Here is a 17,790-nt window from a genome sequence, read left to right as displayed (position 1 = left end):
TCGTCCCGGGGACGGTAAAAAAATGCACGGGACGAAATGAAATGCTCCCCGGGACGATGGCTTTTAACCATTTTTTTTACTTTTTCTTTTTATGTATTTATTCATTTTACATTTTGTATTCAATGTCTTGGTTTTTACTCCCTCTGAAAATCCTATGAAATGATTAACACCCATCCATCCATCCATTTTCTACCGCTTATTCCCTTCGGGGTCGCGGGGGGTGCTGGAGCCTATCTCAGCTACAATCGGGCGGAAGGCGGGGTACACCCTGGACAAGTCGCCACCTCATCACAGGGCCAACACAGATAGACAGACAACATTCACACTCACATTCACACACTAGAGACCATTTAGTGTTGCCAATCAACCTATCCCCAGGTGCATGTCTTTGGAGGTGGGAGGAGCCTATCCCCAGGTGCATGTCTTTGGAGGTGGGAGGGGCCTATCCCCAGGTGCATGTCTTTGGAGGTGGGAGGGGCCTATCCCCAGGTGCATGTCTTTGGAGGTGGGAGGGGCCTATCCCCAGGTGCATGTCTTTGGAGGTGGGAGGGGCCTATCCCCAGGTGCATGTCTTTGGAGGTGGGAGGGGCCTATCCCCAGGTGCATGTCTTTGGAGGTGGGAGGAAGCCGGAGTACCCGGAGGGAACCCACGCAGTCACGGGGAGAACATGCAAACTCCACACAGAAAGATCCCGAGCCCGGGATTGAACCCAGGACTAGTCAGGACCTTTGTATTGTGAGGCAGACGCACTAACCCCTCTTCCACCGTGCAGCTATTAATGTAACAATACAATACAACAAATATATTTAATGATGCTTTTTCCATTATTTGAACAATAGGCTAATGTATATTACTTGATATAGATTCTACAAGAAACACAAAAGTTAAAAAGTAAATGATTTACAATTGCAGACACAAGGTTTGGTGCAGCTTCACTCATTGTAAAGGAAGACGGAAGTCCACGCAGGAGAAAAATGACTACAAAGATGGTGTATTTAGAGCGGGAAAGTAACTTTTTGTCAAACACAGACCAGGTGTAAAGTGGAGCTAATACATTTTACTACAAGCAGTGATGAATACTTACTTTCTTGAAAACCTTTCTTATGTCCATTTTGCATCCGTTCACATTCTTGTTCTGCAATCTGCAGTGCTGTGTGCTAATGTGCTTCGTACACCTGCAGGACCGCAAGCAAGGTTGCAGAGAACATGCGGACTGGATTTTGAGTGATGTGGGCATTTTCTATATGAAGAAGTGGAATGGATTGGATACCGACGCACTAAAGGGGCTCGCTACCTTACGCTATGAAGTGAGGGGAAACTGAGTGAATAATGACAGGTTATATGATTATTTATTTAAACTCATATTCGGGCCACTTCATAATGAATATGTCAGCATGTATTTGTAAAATAAAAATATATAACACCAAATGATTTAGGGGGGCTTAAGAATATTTTAGGGGGGCTTGAGCCCCCCTAAAATAGGCCTAACAACGCTAATGTTGACACATCTCATCTCTGCATACTCTACTAGAATACCCTTATGAGCATTACATATACTGTATATAAATCAAGTACCTATTTTACTGTTTACTTGTAGAAATACCCTTTACAAAGTTAAAATATGCCAAAACAACCACTTTGCTGCTGCCAAAAATTGATTTCAAGTAATATTTTGATATTGACACATCTCATCTCTGCATATTCTACTAGAATACCCTTATGAGCATTACATATATCAACACCTACTGTACTGTTTACTTGCTGAAATACCCTTTTTAGAGCTAAAAACTACCCAAATGGCCACTTTGCTGCTGCCAAAAATAGATTCCAGACAATATTAACAATAACAACAAAATGTCAAAACATTTCTGTTAGAATAATTGTTTCTAAATGATCACAAAAAACTTTGTATTACATTGTGTTCCTGACAAAAGGACAGGGGCTGTCTTCGAAACGTACCAAGAAGAATGCTCGTAAAACTCCACTGGGACTTCAAAGCGGACAGATGGCAGGATCTGCCCGACTTCCAGAGGAACTCTTTTTGAAGTATTTTACAAACTCTTTTTGAACTATTTTATGGAACTCTCTTTGAACTATTTTATGGAACTCTTTTTTTTAACTTTTTTACAACCTCTGCTTTTGAACTGTTCGGTAACCGAAGGCAACGCTGTTTACGACCCACTTCCCTCTGGAAGCAGCTGTGGTCAGGTGGGGGGAGAAAGTCAAATAAAGAAGGAGTGCAATCTTTTGGCAGAGCGTGGTTGAAGACTGTACAGAAAGTACAGTCGCCATGTTTCTCCTCAATATTGAGTCCAAATTTAATTCTGTTTCTGTTTGATTATTTGCCTCTTGTCTTGTATAGATGTCATCAGTGTTTGAACCTGATATTTCTCTAAAAAACAATATTATACATTCTGAAAATGTAAACGATAGCAAGAATATACCTACAACTTTCAGAAAAATTTCACTTGCAAACACTTTGTTTAAAAGGTTTTTACTGTATCAAAATTCTAAATAAGTAAAGAAAAATGACTGATAAACACTGGAAAACTGTCACTGAATGTCTTAGTGTGATGTCATTCTGTCACAGACAAATGCTACACAGCTCCATGCTGGTGCTGAGAGGAAAAACGTGTTATATTTGTGTAATTTTTTTTATATATATTTATATATATATATATACACACACACATACATATATACAGTATACATATATACACACAAACACTCAATTTGACATACAAAATAACTACTATTTTTAAGAACAAGTTACAGTAATATATAATACATATAACATATAATATATATGTATATATAAAAAAATTATATATATATATTATATTATATATAGACATATAAACTATATGGGTATATATTTGCTCCAAAAAGGGTATTTCAACAAGTAAACAGTACAGTAGGTAGTTGATGTTGATATATGTAATGCTCATAAGGGTATTCTAGTCAAATATGCGATGTGTAAATATCAAAATATTACGTGGAATCACTTTTTGTCAGGCAATATTACATTTAATGACAATGTTACATAAATGAATACATCCAAACACGTTGTACATATTTATTATGTGCAGGAAGAAATAACAGTTACAATTGTGTGTATCTTCCAAACAAGAAAGAGGTTTTATCACATCACCATGGGACTAACAACACTCCTTTAAATCTCATCAATACCACAGAAGAGGCAAACTGTCCTTTTCCAGGCACCATAAAGTCTTAAATAATGTCAAACACGTAGCGATACAACAACCAGGAAGATAAAGTGTTTGTCTCACACCTACTAATCCACTGTGGACACACCAAGACACAAATGGAGGTTCAGTGACCTCCGCCAAGGAAACACATTTTTGTCAGCCATTCACATTTTGCCACAACACACATGAGGGAAAGTCCTAGTTGGAAATACTAATATTGTGTGTAAGTCACCTGATACATGTTGTGTGTAAGTCACGTGATACATGTTGTGTGTAAGTCACGTGATACATGTTGTGTGTAAGTCACATGATACATGTTGTGTGTAAGTCACGTGATACATGTTGTGTGTAAGTCACGTGTGTAAGATGCCAAAAAGAGATGTGAGTTGTTTTCAAGGCTTTGGTCCTGAAAAGATGGAAGGCTTTTGCTGGGCGCGGTGGATATTTGGAATGGAAGAAACCTTGGAGGGGATCACAAGTGGTAATGATGATGCCAGCCTATTTCATCCTAAACTTCATTGCAAAAGGACGCTTTCTTCTTTCCTTTATCTTTTTCCGGAAAAACATTTCGGCGACGGGGTTTTCAATTTAAAAGCTTTAATTTGCATTTTCTTTGCAGCCGACTTGCTTCCTCTCGTCGAAACCAGGAAGTATCCTTCGGCCCGTTCAATCCCGGGTTGGGGTTGACGGAAGGAGTTTGGAAAAAAAAACAAATGTGAGAAAAGTTGGCCCCCCCGCGACGGTCCCCTTTCCTCTTTGGTCCGGGGTCCCCCCTTACGACTGTCCTTCGCCATTCTTTCCTCTTCTTTTTTAATATTTGTACAAAACTTCACTTGCCCAAAAAAAAAGAAAAGTTTTCGTGCACGACTTGAGTCCAGCTTTTCTTCCATGTTAAAATCGGTAATGATAACAATCTTTTTTCGTGTTTTTCTGAGGTAAAAAAGAAACAAACAAAAAAAAGTTTCTCCCCCTTACCGTTAAACGCCGCCACGGGAATGGGGGGGGGGGGGGGGGGGGGGGGGGGGAGAAAAGAAAAGGCCCTTTTTAAAAAAAATCTTTGACCTGGTCCTGGCTATTTGGGCGTGCTTCAGTTGGGACAAAAGAAGCATGTAAAGGATCTTGGACTGTTTTGGACAAAAAGCCTTCCCACCTGACTTGTCAATGTGCTGCAGAGACTGAGAGGGCATCATCTTCTACCACCACACAAACAAATGAAGCAAGAAAAGTCTTTTCCCAACCTTGAAAAAGGAAGAGGCGGAGAGAAGCAGTTTGTCGCTACATGCGGAAAAAAATGCCAAATGGTGTGTGTATCATCTAATAGTGGCCTTCAGATTTCTGTCCTGGGAGTTAAAGACATACACTTGGTTGTCTCCGGTACTGAGAAAGACATGATTCCGTAGTAAGGAGCCCACTTTCACAATACACCACTGTGATAAGTAAGCAAACTCCTTCCTTCCATCTTTATTTACAGCGGAAGAGAGACCACCACTGTTTCCCGCGCCTCAAATTCTGACCAATAGCAGTTTGCATTTAGCGGTAGTCGCGTCACCAAGTCTTTATTTTGTCTCTTACTGTGGTGTTGTCTTTATTTTGATATGGCATACAGGATGTGATGTTATTATGCTTGACACATTGACTCCTCTGGAGAATAAACTGATCATTACAACTCATATTAGTAGATTAAAGAAAGTGAATTTTGGTTTGATTTATTGTTTGAAATACTTAAGTGTTAAACTATAGTATTGTTGTTACTTCAATGTTTACGCCAATCAAGCACTTGATGGCGTTGTGTTGCTAGACTAGGAAGCGGAAGTAGCGTTCATGAGGAGTTTCCATCATACAATTATTGATATTGTCTCTCAGTATGCAAAATAAAGGGACTTTGATTTATTGCATCAAATGTTAGTTGTAGTATTTACATGTTTTTCTTCAACAGTTGGGCAAGACAACCACAAGGTGGCGTAGGCCGCACCAGCACTTGTGTAGCTCAACCATGAAGAAGAAAACTATCCAATCAAAACATTTTCAAGAAAACTGTCATATTTCAATTCGCTTTGCATGTTTTTTTTTGCCATTTTTACAACTTTTATCCGGCTTTTAAATCAAGCCCAAATGGAGCTTTTTAACGAAAGTGAAACATTTACGATGTACTTTTGGGAGAATAGGTTACAAACTTTTGAAGGGTGGCCTTTTGACAAAGACTGGAAAACGTGAGTTTTGAGTTCAAATTGAAAAGAAGTCAGTTTTAATTGTAAACATTGCAGATAAAATGACAAGACGCATGTAGCAGCTTTTTGTTTATAGCATTTCTTTGTTGCAAAGTAGTGTTGTTGAAGCAAGTCTTTAACTCTTTCATTCTTAATCATCAAATGTAAATAATCAAATGTAGATACTTTTTCTTATGCCTTCTGATCTGTCTCTCTCTCTCTCTCTCTCTCTCTCTCTCTCTCTCTCTCTCTCTCTCTCTCTCTCTCTCTCTCTCTCTCTCTCTCTCTCTCTCTCTCTCAAATTTGCAAAAAAGTTTCTAGTTAAAACGTTTGCAACATAACTTTCAAGCCATGCTTTTTTAAACTAATGTAAATTACTGATAATCAATGCTATCACCTCAAATTGGCTATCATTAATTCAGTGTAGGGTTATAGACATCGTGTTCAAATCCCATGCTGTTCCAGGCACTGTAGCTGTCAGTCAAGGTGCCTGTTTGTTAAATAGGAGATGTTGGGCTCAAATCCCGTCAGTGTCTTGATGTTTTTTCTGTAACACTTTCTCAGTTTGTTTTCAAACCACATGAATGCAAGCCAAATTATATTCGTTTTGAATAAAATCCCAATGGATCCACAGAGTTTGATGTTTACTGCAATGTTTTCTTCAAAAAAATGCCATTTTAAATGTGGATTGAACCAGGACTCAGAAAGAAACACTACTTCAGATGGGTTCCAAATCACTTTGTAGTTTAAGACAGCAGAGTGGCGCAGCGGAAGCGTGCTGGGCCCATAACCCAGAGGTCGATGGATCGAAACCATCCTCTGCTATGATTTAGGTTTCAGGTGACTATTCGACTGGTTCTTAATTTGAAAGCAAGGCCAACACTCATTCAGACTGCAGCTGTCTTCTCTAACTCTTTGGGAATTACACCTATGATTCCTGCTAAAAGAGAGGTTAAACATCTTATAAGTCAATCTAAACAGTACAGTTGCAATCCATTGAAAGCCCTGAGAATACAGTGACTTGAATGAATGAGAAATTTCACAGGTTTGTGCATGACATTTTCATGGAACCCAGCATTCATGATGTTGAAGCCTGAGGTCTGCCTATATGAGAACCCTCTAAATTTGGTGTTGTGTGTGCTCGGCTGTACATGAGGTGGTCAGCTATGTTGCAAACTACTTTATGATGAAACACAGGACCTTGCTATCATTTATTTCCTTGCTTATTTATAGAGGTAAGAAGGAAAGTAAAAAGACCTTGTTTCCACCCTGTTTCGAACAGGGGACCTTTCGCGTGTGAGGCGAATGTGATAACCACTACACCATGGAAACTGCTGCAAGTTGCAGACCTTTATCAAGACTTACAAGTTGATTTTCGGCCAATGGAAAACATGGTGCTCGCTAGTCTTATTGCTGTTATTAGCTGCATTGCAATTATTGCCTTTTGTGGATGTTGTTAAATCCCTTGTGCACGTAGAATGTGTTCTACTTTGTAGCATGTTTTTTCTGTCGCAGCCCGCATTTCAAACGTTCTTCCTCTTAACCGAGTTCAGAAACCTCTTTTACTCCACAGGCGTTGGTGATTCAGTGGTAGAAATCTCGCCTGCCACGCGGGAGACCCGGGTCCGATTCCCGGCCAATGCAATCTGTTGCTTTTATTACATGTTAACTAATATTCATAAGGGACAAAAGCAATGTTTGTGACAACCGCAAGACGCAGGCATTCCACCCAAAAGGCATATTGGACTCGCCGAAGCCTGAAGCAGTGTACTTCTAGTTACGCCCATCCAAAGACAATGACATCGGGACATCGTAACATGAGATTTAATAATTTTTTGGGGAGTAATTAATGATGTAAACCAGTAAGTCTCTGTGGCGCAATCGGTCAGCGCGTTCGGCTGTTAACTGAGAGGATGGTGGTTCAAGCCCACCCAGGGATGGAATCTTGACTCGAGCACGGAGGTTTAAGGGTTTTCTTGTAGAGCCCACGTCCTTCTCTAAATTTTCAAAAAAGTTTCTAGTTAAAACGTGCGCCACGTTTGCAACATAACTTTCAAGCCATTCTTGTTTAAACTAATGTAAATTACTGATAATCAATGCTATCGCCTCAAATTGGCTATCATTAATTCAGTGTAGCATGTTTGGTCCGTCGCAGCCCGCATTTCAAACATTCTTCCTCTTAACCGAGTTCATAAATCTCTTTTACTCCACAGGCATTGGTGGTTCAATGGTAGAATTCACGCGGGAGACCCGGGTCCGATTCCCGGCCAATGCATTCTGTTGCTTTTATTACATTTTAACTAATATTCATAAGGGACAAAAGCAATGTTTGTGAAAACCGCAAGACGCAGGCATTCCACCCAAAGGGCATATTGGACTCACCGAAGGCTGAATCAGTATACTTCTAGTTACGCCCATCCAATGACAATGACAATCGGTCAGCGCGTTCGGCTCTTAACTGAGAGGATGGTAATTCAAGCCCACCCAGGGACGAAATCTTGACTCGAGCACAGGGGTTTGAGGGTTTTCTTGTAGAGCCCACGTCCTTCTCTAAATTTTCAAAAAAGTTTCTAGTTAAAACGTGCGCCACGTTTGCAACATAACTTTCAAGCCATTCTTGTTTAAACTAATGTAAATTACTGATAATCAATGCTATCGCCTCATATTGGCTATCATTAATTCAGTGTAGCATGTTTGGTACGTCGCAGCCCGCATTTCAAACATTCTTCCTCTTAACCGAGTTCATAAATCTCTTTTACTCCACAGGCATTGGTGGTTCAATGGTAGAAATCACGCGGGAGACCCGGGTCCGATTCCCGGCCGATGCATTCTGTTGCTTTTATTACATTTTAACTAATATTCATAAGGGACAAAAGCAATGTTTGTGAAAACCGCAAGACGCAGGCATTCCACCCAAAGGGCATATTGGACTCACCGAAGGCTGAATCAGTATACTTCTAGTTACGCCCATCCAAAGACAATGACAATCGGTCAGCGCGTTCGGCTGTTAACTGAGAGGATGGTGGTTCAAGCCCACCCAGGGACGAAGTCTTGACGCGAGCACGAGGGTTTGAGGGTTTTCTTGTACAGCCCATGTCCTTCTCTACATTTGCAAAAACGTTTCTAGTTAAAACGTGTGCCACGTTTGCAACATAACTTTCAAGCCATTCTTGTTTAAACTAATGTAAATTACTGATAATCAATGCTATCGCCTCATATTGGCTATCATTAATTCAGTGTAGCATGTTTGGTACGTCGCAGCCCGCATTTCAAACATTCTTCCTCTTAACCGAGTTCATAAATCTCTTTTACTCCACAGGCATTGGTGGTTCAATGGTAGAAATCACGCGGGAGACCCGGGTCCGATTCCCGGCCGATGCATTCTGTTGCTTTTATTACATTTTAACTAATATTCATAAGGGACAAAAGCAATGTTTGTGAAAACCGCAAGACGCAGGCATTCCACCCAAAGGGCATATTGGACTCACCGAAGGCTGAATCAGTATACTTCTAGTTACGCCCATCCAAAGACAATGACAATCGGTCAGCGCGTTCGGCTGTTAACTGAGAGGATGGTGGTTCAAGCCCACCCAGGGACGAAGTCTTGACGCGAGCACGAGGGTTTGAGGGTTTTCTTGTACAGCCCATGTCCTTCTCTACATTTGCAAAAACGTTTCTAGTTAAAACGTGTGCCACGTTTGCAACATAACTTTCAAGCCATTCTTGTTTAAACTAATGTAAATTACTGATAATCAATGCTATCGCCTCATATTGGCTATCCATTATTCAGTGTAGCATGTTTGGTCCGTCGCAGCCCGCATTTCAAACGTTCTTCCTCTGAACCGAGTTCATAAATCTCTTTTACTCCACAGGCATTGGTGGTTCAATGGTAGAATTCACGCGGGAGACCCGGGTCCGATTCCCGGCCAATGCATTTTGTTGCTTTTATTACATATTAACTAATATTCATAGGGACAAAAGCAATGTTTGTGACAACCACAAGACGCAGGCATTCCACCCAAAGGGCATATTGGACTCACCGAAGGCTGAATCAGTATACTTCTAGTTACGCCCATCCAAAGACAATAACAATCGGTCAGCGCGTTCGGCTGTTAACTGAGAGGATGGTGGTTCAAGCCCACCCAGGGACGAAATCTTGACGCGAGCACGAGGGTTTGAGGGTTTTCTTGTACAGCCCATGTCCTTCTCTAAATTTGCAAAAAAGTTTCTAGTTAAAACGTTTGCAACATAACTTTCAAGCCATGCTTGTTTACTCTAATGTAAATTACTGATAATCAATGCTATCGCCTCAAATTGGCTATCATTAATTCAGTGTAGGGTTATAGACATCGTGTTGAAATCCCATGCTGTTCCAGGCGCTGTAGCTGTCAGTCAAGGTGCTTGTTTGTTACATAGGAGATGTTGGGCTAAAATCCCGTCAGTGTCTTGAAGTTTTTTCTGTAACACTTTCTCAGTTTGTTTTCAAACCACATGAATGCAAGCCAAATTCTATTCATTTTGAATAAAAACCCCATGGATCCACAGAGTTTGATGTTTACTGCAATGTTTTCTTCAAAAAAATGCCATTTTAAATGTGGATTGAACCAGGACTCAGAAAGAAACACTACTTCCGATGGGTTCCAAATCACTTTGTTACAAGTAGTTTGTCTGGATATTCACCAGAGTCAGCATCCTGGAGTTTAAGACAGCAGAGTGGCGCAGCGGAAGCGTGCTGGGCCCATAACCCAGAGGTCGATGGATCGAAACCATCCTCTGCTATGATTTAGGATTCAGTTGTCTATTTGACTGGTTCTTAATTTGAAAGCAAGGCCAACACTCATTCAGACGGCAGCTGTCTTCTCTAACTCTTTGGGAATTACACCTATGATTCCTGCTAAAAGAGAGGTTAAACATCTTATCAGTCAATCTAAACAGTACAGTTGCAATCCATTGAAAGCCCTGAGAATACAGTGACTTGAATGAATGAGAAATTCACAGGTTTGTGCGTGACATTTTCATGGAACCCAGCATTCATGATGTTGAAGCCTGAGGTCTGCCTATATGAGAACCCTCTAAATTTGGTGTTGTGTGTGCTCGGCTGTCCATGAGGTGGTCAGCTATGTTGCAAACTACTTTATGATGAAACACAGGACCTTGCTATCATTTATTTCCTTGCTTATTTATAGAGGTAAGAAGGGAAGTAAAAAGACCTTGTTTCCACCCTGTTTCGAACAGGGGACCTTTCGCGTGTGAGGCGAATGTGATAACCACTACACCATGGAAACTGCTGCAAGTTGCAGACCTTTATCAAGACTTACAAGTTGATTTTCGGCCAATGGAAAACATGGTGCTCGCTAGTCTTATTGCTGTTATTAGCTGCATTGCATTTCTTGCCTTTTGTGGATGTTGTTAAATCCCTTGTGCACGTAGAATGTGTTCTACTTTGTAGCATGTTTTGTCTGTCGCAGCCCGCATTTCAAACGTTCTTCCTCTTAACCGAGTTCGGAAACCTTTTTTACTCCACAGCCATTGGTGGTTCAGTGGTAGAAATCTCGCCTGCCACGCGGGAGACCTGGGTCCGATTCCCGGCCAATGCATTTTGTTGCTTTTATTACATATTAACTAATATTCATAGGGACAAAAGCAATGTTTGTGACAACCACAAGACGCAGGCATTCCACCCAAAGGGCATATTGGACTCACCGAAGGCTGAATCAGTATACTTCTAGTTACGCCCATCCAAAGACAATAACAATCGGTCAGCGCGTTCGGCTGTTAACTGAGAGGATGGTGGTTCAAGCCCACCCAGGGACGAAATCTTGACGCGAGCACGAGGGTTTGAGGGTTTTCTTGTACAGCCCATGTCCTTCTCTAAATTTGCAAAAAAGTTTCTAGTTAAAACGTTTGCAACATAACTTTCAAGCCATGCTTGTTTACTCTAATGTAAATTACTGATAATCAATGCTATCGCCTCAAATTGGCTATCATTAATTCAGTGTAGGGTTATAGACATCGTGTTGAAATCCCATGCTGTTCCAGGCGCTGTAGCTGTCAGTCAAGGTGCTTTTTTGTTAAATAGGAGATGTTGGGCTCAAATCCCGTCAGTGTCTTGAAGTTTTTTCTGTAACACTTTCTCAGTTTGTTTTCAAACCACATGAATGCAAGCCAAATTCTATTCATTTTGAATAAAAACCCCATGGATCCACAGAGTTTGATGTTTACTGCAATGTTTTCTTCAAAAAAATGCCATTTTAAATGTGGATTGAACCAGGACTCAGAAAGAAACACTACTTCCGATGGGTTCCAAATCACTTTGTTACAAGTAGTTTGTCTGGATATTCACCAGAGTCAGCATCCTGGAGTTTAAGACAGCAGAATGGCGCAGCGGAAGCTTGCTGGGCCCATAACCCAGAGGTCGATGGATCGAAACCATCCTCTGCTATGATTTAGGATTCAGTTGTCTATTTGACTGGTTCTTAATTTGAAAGCAAGGCCAACACTCATTCAGACTGCAGCTGTCTTCTCTAACTCTTTGGGAATTACACCTATGATTCCTGCTAAAAGAGAGGTTAAACATCTTATCAGTCAATCTAAACAGTACAGTTGCAATCCATTGAAAGCCCTGAGAATACAGTGACTTGAATGAATGAGAAATTCACAGGTTTGTGCGTGACATTTTCATGGAACCCAGCATTCATGATGTTGAAGCCTGAGGTCTGCCTATATGAGAACCCTCTAAATTTGGTGTTGTGTGTGCTCGGCTGTCCATGAGGTGGTCAGCTATGTTGCAAACTACTTTATGATGAAACACAGGACCTTGCTATCATTTATTTCCTTGCTTATTTATAGAGGTAAGAAGGGAAGTAAAAAGACCTTGTTTCCACCCTGTTTCGAACAGGGGACCTTTCGCGTGTGAGGCGAATGTGATAACCACTACACCATGGAAACTGCTGCAAGTAGTAGACCTTTATCAAGACTTACAAGTTGATTTTCGGCCAATGGAAAACATGGTGCTCGCTAGTCTTATTGCTGTTATTAGCTGCATTGCATTTCTTGCCTTTTGTTGATGTTGTTAAATCCCTTGTGCACGTAGAATGTGTTCTACTTTGTAGCATGTTTTGTCTGTCGCAGCCCGCATTTCAAACGTTCTTCCTCTTAACCGAGTTCGGAAACCTCTTTTACTCCACATGCATTGGTGGTTCAGTGGTAGAAATCTCGCCTGCCACGCGGAGACCTAGGTCCGATTCCCGGCCAATGCATTTTGTTGCTTTTATTACATATTAACTAATATTCATAAGGGACAAAAGCAATGTTTGTGACAACCACAAGACGCAGGCATTCCACCCAAAGGGCATATTGGACTCACCAAAGGCTGAATCAGTATACTTCTAGTTACGCCCATCCAAAGACAATGACAATTGGTCAGCGCGTTCGGCTGTTAACTGAGAGGATGGTGGTTCAAGCCCACCCAGGGACGAAATCTTGACGCGAGCACGAGGGTTTGAGGGTTTTCTTGTACAGCCCATGTCCTTCTCTACATTTGCAAAAAAGTTTCTAGTTAAAACGTTTGCAACATAACTTTCAAGCCATGCTTGTTTAAACTATTGTAAATTACTGATAATCAATGCTATCGCCTCCAATTGGCTATCATTAATTCAGTGTAGGGTTATAGACATCGTGTTGAAATCCCATGCTGTTCCAGGCGCTGTAGCTGTCAGTCAAGGTGCTTGTTTGTTAAATAGGAGATGTTGGGCTCAAATCCCGTCAGTGTCTTGAAGTTTTTTCTGTAACACTTTCTCAGTTTGTTTTCAAACCACATGAATGCAAGCCAAATTCTATTCATTTTGAATAAAAACCCAATGGATCCACAGAGTTTGATGTTTACTGCAATGTTTTCTTCAAAAAAAATGCCATTTTAAATGTGGATTGAACCAGGACTCAGAAAGAAACACTACTTCAGATGGGTTCCAAATCACTTTGTTACAAGTAGTTTGTCTGGATATTCACCAGAGTCAGCATCCTGGAGTTTAAGACAGCAGAGTGGCGCAGCGGAAGCGTGCTGGGCCCAAAACCCAGAGGTCGATGGATCGAAACCATCCTCTGCTATGATTTAGGATTCAGTTGTCTATTTGACTGGTTCTTAATTTGAAAGCAAGTCCAACACTCATTCAGACTGCAGCTGTCTTCTCTAACTCTTTGGGAATCACACCTATGATTCCTGCTAAAAGAGAGGTTAAACATCTTATCAGTCAATCTAAACAGTACAGTTGCAATCCATTGAAAGCCCTGAGAATACAGTGACTTAAATGAATGAGAAATTCACAGGTTTGTGCGTGACATTTTCATGGAACCCAGCATTCATGATGTTGAAGCCTGAGGTCTGCCTATATGAGAACCCTCTAAATTTGGTGTCGTGTGTGCTCGGCTGTCCATGAGGTGGTCAGCTATGTTGCAAACTACTTTATGATGAAACACAGGACCTTGCTATCATTTATTTCCTTGCTTATTTATAGAGGTAAGAAGGAAAGTAAAAAGACCTTGTTTCCACCCTGTTTCGAAAAGGGGACCTTTCGCGTGTGAGGCGAATGTGATAACCACTACACCATGGAAACTGCTGCAAGTAGCAGAACTTTATCAAGACTTACAAGTTGATTTTCGGCCAATGGAAAACATGGTGCTCGCTAGTCTTATTGCTGTTATTAGCTGTATTGCATTTCTTGCCTTTTGTGGATGTTGTTAAATCCCTTGTGCACGTAGAATGTGTTCTACTTTGTAGCATGTTTTGTCTGTCGCAGCCCGCATTTCAAACGTTCTTCCTCTTAACCGAGTTCGGAAACCTCTTTTACTCCACAGGCATTGGTGGTTCAGTGGTAGAATTCTCGCCTGCCACGCGGGAGACCCGGGTCCGATTCCCGGCCAATGCATTTTGTTGCTTTTATTACATATTAACTAATATTCATAAGGGACAAAAGCAATGTTTGTGACAACCACAAGACGCAGGCATTCCACCCAAAGGGCATATTGGACTCACCGAAGGCTGAATCAGTATACTTCTAGTTACGCCCATCCAAAGACAATAACAATCGGTCAGCGCGTTCGGCTGTTAACTGAGAGGATGGTGGTTCAAGCCCACCCAGGGACAAAATCTTGACGCGAGCACGAGGGTTTGAGGGTTTTCTTGTACAGCCCATGTCCTTCTCTAAATTTGCAAAAAAGTTTCTAGTTAAAACATTTGCAACATAACTTTCAAGCCATGCTTGTTTAAACTAATGTAAATTACTGATAATCAATGCTATCGCCTCAAATTGGCTATCATTAATTCAGTGTAGGGTTATAGACATCGTGTTGAAATCCCATGCTGTTCCAGGCGCTGTAGCTGTCAGTCAAGGTGCTTGTTTGTTAAATAGGAGATGTTGGGCTCAAATCCCGTCAGTGTCTTGAAGTTTTTTCTGTAACACTTTCTCAGTTTGTTTTCAAACCACATGAATGCAAGCCAAATTCTATTCGTTTTGAATAAAATCCCAATGGATCCACAGGGTTTGATGTTTACTGCAATGTTTTCTTCCAAAAAATGCCATTTTAAATGTGGATTGAACCAGGACTCAGAAAGAAACACTACTTCAGATGGGTTCCAAATCACTTTGTTACAAGTAGTTTGTCTGGATATTCACCAGAGTAAGCATCCTGGAGTTTAAGACAGCAGAGTGGCGCAGCGGAAGCGTGCTGGGCCCATAACCCAGAGGTTGATGGATCGAAACCATCCTCTGCTATGATTTAGGTTTCAGTTGTCTATTTGACTGGTTCTTAATTTGAAAGCAAGGCCAACACTCATTCAGACTGCAGCTGTCTTCTCTAACTCTTTGGGAATTACACCTATGATTCCTGCTAAAAGAGAGGTTAAACATCTTATAAGTCAATCTAAACAGTACAGTTGCAATCCATTGAAAGCCCTGAGAATACAGTGACTTGAATGAATGAGAAATTTCACAGGTTTGTGCGTGACATTTTCATGGAACCCAGCATTCATGATGTTGAAGCCTGAGGTCTGCCTATATGAGAACCCTCTAAATTTGGTGTCGTGTGTGCTCAGCTGTACATGAGGTGGTCAGCTATGTTGCAAACTACTTTATGATGAAACACAGGACCTTGCTATCATTTATTTCCTTGCTTATTTATAAAGGTGTTGGAGCCAAATTTCCCTATTTGTTTATAATGCTTTTATTTTATTTTCTCTAATTGATTGTTGGGTTCAGCATGTTGTATTTCCTTTTTTGGCAGATTGCTTCGCCCACTTCCTGTTAAGAACCAGGAAGTGTCGACAGGGAGGGGACTGTTGCTATGGTGGGGTTACCATGGCAGCCTCCTTAAATTGAGTTCAGGTGTGAGCATGGGCAGGGCGATTGGAGGACAAACAGTTTTCGACCGTGTGGTGTCGTGTCGTGTCATATCATATCGTGTTGTGTCATGTGGTGACAATGCTGGTATAATGTGCCATTCAAAGTTAGCATACTTTGTTATATAACTTACATTTGGTTTAATTTAGATAGTTTGTAATAAACGGATTGTCATATCCAAACACAGTTCTACAGTACTGGACATTCTATCATTTACACGCGTCAAACTGGTCAACACAGTCGCCCTCGGTACCAGCCCAAAGGTAAGGGCTGTACAAAAGGTAAGAAGGAAAGTAAAAAGACGGCCAATGGAAAACATGGTGCTCGCTAGTCTTATTGCTGTTATTAGCTGCATTGCATTTCTTGCCTTTTGTGGATGTTGTTAAATCCCTTGTGCACGTAGAATGTGTTCTACTTTGTAGCATGTTTTGTGTGTCGCAGCCCGCATTTCAAACGTTCTTCCTCTTAACCGAGTTCAGAAACCTCTTTTACACCACAGGCATTGGTGGTTCAGTGGTAGAATTCTCGCCTGCCACGCGGGAGACCCGGGTCCGATTCCCGGCCAATGCATTCTGTTGCTTTTATTACATTTTAACTAATATTCATAAGGGACAAAAGCAATGTTTGTGACAACCGCAAGACGCAGGCATTCCACCCAAAAGGCATATTGGACTCGCCGAAGTCTGAAGCAGTGTACTTCTAGTTACGCTAATCCAAAGACAATGACATCGGGACATCGTAACATGAGATTTTATAATTTTTGGGGGAGTAATTAATCAAGTAAACCAGTAAGTCTCTGTGGCGCAATCGGTCAGCGCGTTCGGCTGTTAACTGAGAGGATGGTGGTTCAAGCCCACCCAGGGACGAAATCTTGACTCGACCACAGGTGTTTGAGGGTTTTCTTGTACAGCCCATGTCCTTCTCTAAATTTGCAAAAAAGTTTCTAGTTAAAACGTGTGCCACGTTTGCAACATAACTTTCAAGCCATTCTTGTTTAAACTAATGTAAATTACTGATAATCAATGCTATCGCCTCATATTGGCTATCATTAATTCAGTGTCGCATGTTTGGTCCGTCGCAGCCCGCATTTCAAACGTTCTTCCTCTTAACCGAGTTCATAAATCTCTTTTACTCCACAGGCATTGGTGGTTCAATGGTAGAATTCACGCGGGAGACCCGGGTCCGATTCCCGGCCAATGCATTCTGTTGCTTTTATTACATTTTAACTAATATTCATAAGGGACAAAAGCAATGTTTGTGACAACCGCAAGACGCAGGCATTCCACCCAAAGGGCATATTGGACTCACCGAAGGCTGAATCAGTGTACTTCTAGTTACGCCCATCCAAAGACAATGACAATCGGTCAGCGCGTTCGGCTGTTAACTGAGAGGATGGTGGTTCAAGCCCACCCAGGGACGAAATCTTGACTCGAGCACGGGGGTTTGAGGGTTTTCTTGTACAGCCCATGTCCTTCTCTAAATTTGCAAAAAAGTTTCTAGTTAAAACGTGTGCCACGTTTGCAACATAACTTTCAAGCCATTCTTGTTTAAACTAATGTAAATTACTGATAATCAATGCTATCGCCTCATTTTGGCTATCATTAATTCAGTGTAGCATGTTTGGTCCGTCGCAGCCCGCATTTCAAACGTTCTTCCTCTTAACCGAGTTCATAAATCTCTTTTACTCCACAGGCATTGGTGGTTCAGTGGTAGAATTCTCGCCTGCCACGCGGGAGACCCGGGTCCGATTCCCGGCCAATGCATTCTGTTGCTTTTATTACATTTTAACTAATATTCATAAGGGACAAAAGCAATGTTTGTGAAAACCGCAAGACGCAGGCATTCCACCCAAAGGGCATATTGGACTCACCAAAGGCTGAATCAGTGTACTTCTAGTTACGCCCATCCAAAGACAATGACAATCGGTCAGCACGTTCGGCTGTTAACTGAGAGGATGGTGGTTCAAGCCCACCCATAGA

At 41.4% G+C, this 17,790-nt stretch overlaps 1 protein-coding gene and 9 non-coding genes across 10 annotated transcripts in view; 5 read left to right on the top strand and 5 right to left on the bottom strand.

Annotated features, from left to right (window-relative positions):
* Positions 1–3,602: 3,602 nt before the first annotated feature.
* LOC133570492 (uncharacterized) overlaps positions 3,603–17,790 on the bottom strand; it is a 46,321-nt gene continuing 32,133 nt past the window's right edge. Inside the window, exon 4 of the mRNA XM_061923166.2 lies at positions 3,603–3,671. Within this exon, the coding sequence (XP_061779150.2) occupies positions 3,603–3,671 (69 nt within the window). The remainder of the gene's footprint in view (positions 3,672–17,790) is intronic.
* trnav-cac (transfer RNA valine (anticodon CAC)) lies at positions 6,677–6,749 on the bottom strand. Its single transcript has one exon. It is a non-coding gene; the product is annotated as a tRNA-Val (tRNA).
* trnav-cac (transfer RNA valine (anticodon CAC)) lies at positions 10,630–10,702 on the bottom strand. The gene has a single exon. It is a non-coding gene; the product is annotated as a tRNA-Val (tRNA).
* trnav-cac (transfer RNA valine (anticodon CAC)) lies at positions 12,293–12,365 on the bottom strand. Its single transcript has one exon. It is a non-coding gene; the product is annotated as a tRNA-Val (tRNA).
* Positions 13,452–13,523, top strand: trnal-caa (transfer RNA leucine (anticodon CAA)). Its single transcript has one exon. It is a non-coding gene; the product is annotated as a tRNA-Leu (tRNA).
* On the bottom strand, positions 13,957–14,029 carry trnav-cac (transfer RNA valine (anticodon CAC)). The gene has a single exon. It is a non-coding gene; the product is annotated as a tRNA-Val (tRNA).
* Positions 14,271–14,341, top strand: trnag-gcc (transfer RNA glycine (anticodon GCC)). The gene has a single exon. It is a non-coding gene; the product is annotated as a tRNA-Gly (tRNA).
* On the top strand, positions 16,311–16,381 carry trnag-gcc (transfer RNA glycine (anticodon GCC)). Its single transcript has one exon. It is a non-coding gene; the product is annotated as a tRNA-Gly (tRNA).
* Positions 16,604–16,677, top strand: trnan-guu (transfer RNA asparagine (anticodon GUU)). Its single transcript has one exon. It is a non-coding gene; the product is annotated as a tRNA-Asn (tRNA).
* Positions 17,504–17,574, top strand: trnag-gcc (transfer RNA glycine (anticodon GCC)). The gene has a single exon. It is a non-coding gene; the product is annotated as a tRNA-Gly (tRNA).

Source organism: Nerophis lumbriciformis, linkage group LG28 (assembly GCF_033978685.3).
Source record: "Nerophis lumbriciformis linkage group LG28, RoL_Nlum_v2.1, whole genome shotgun sequence".
NCBI lineage: Eukaryota > Metazoa > Chordata > Actinopteri > Syngnathiformes > Syngnathidae > Nerophis > Nerophis lumbriciformis.
This window is presented reverse-complemented; position numbering and strand designations above follow the sequence as displayed.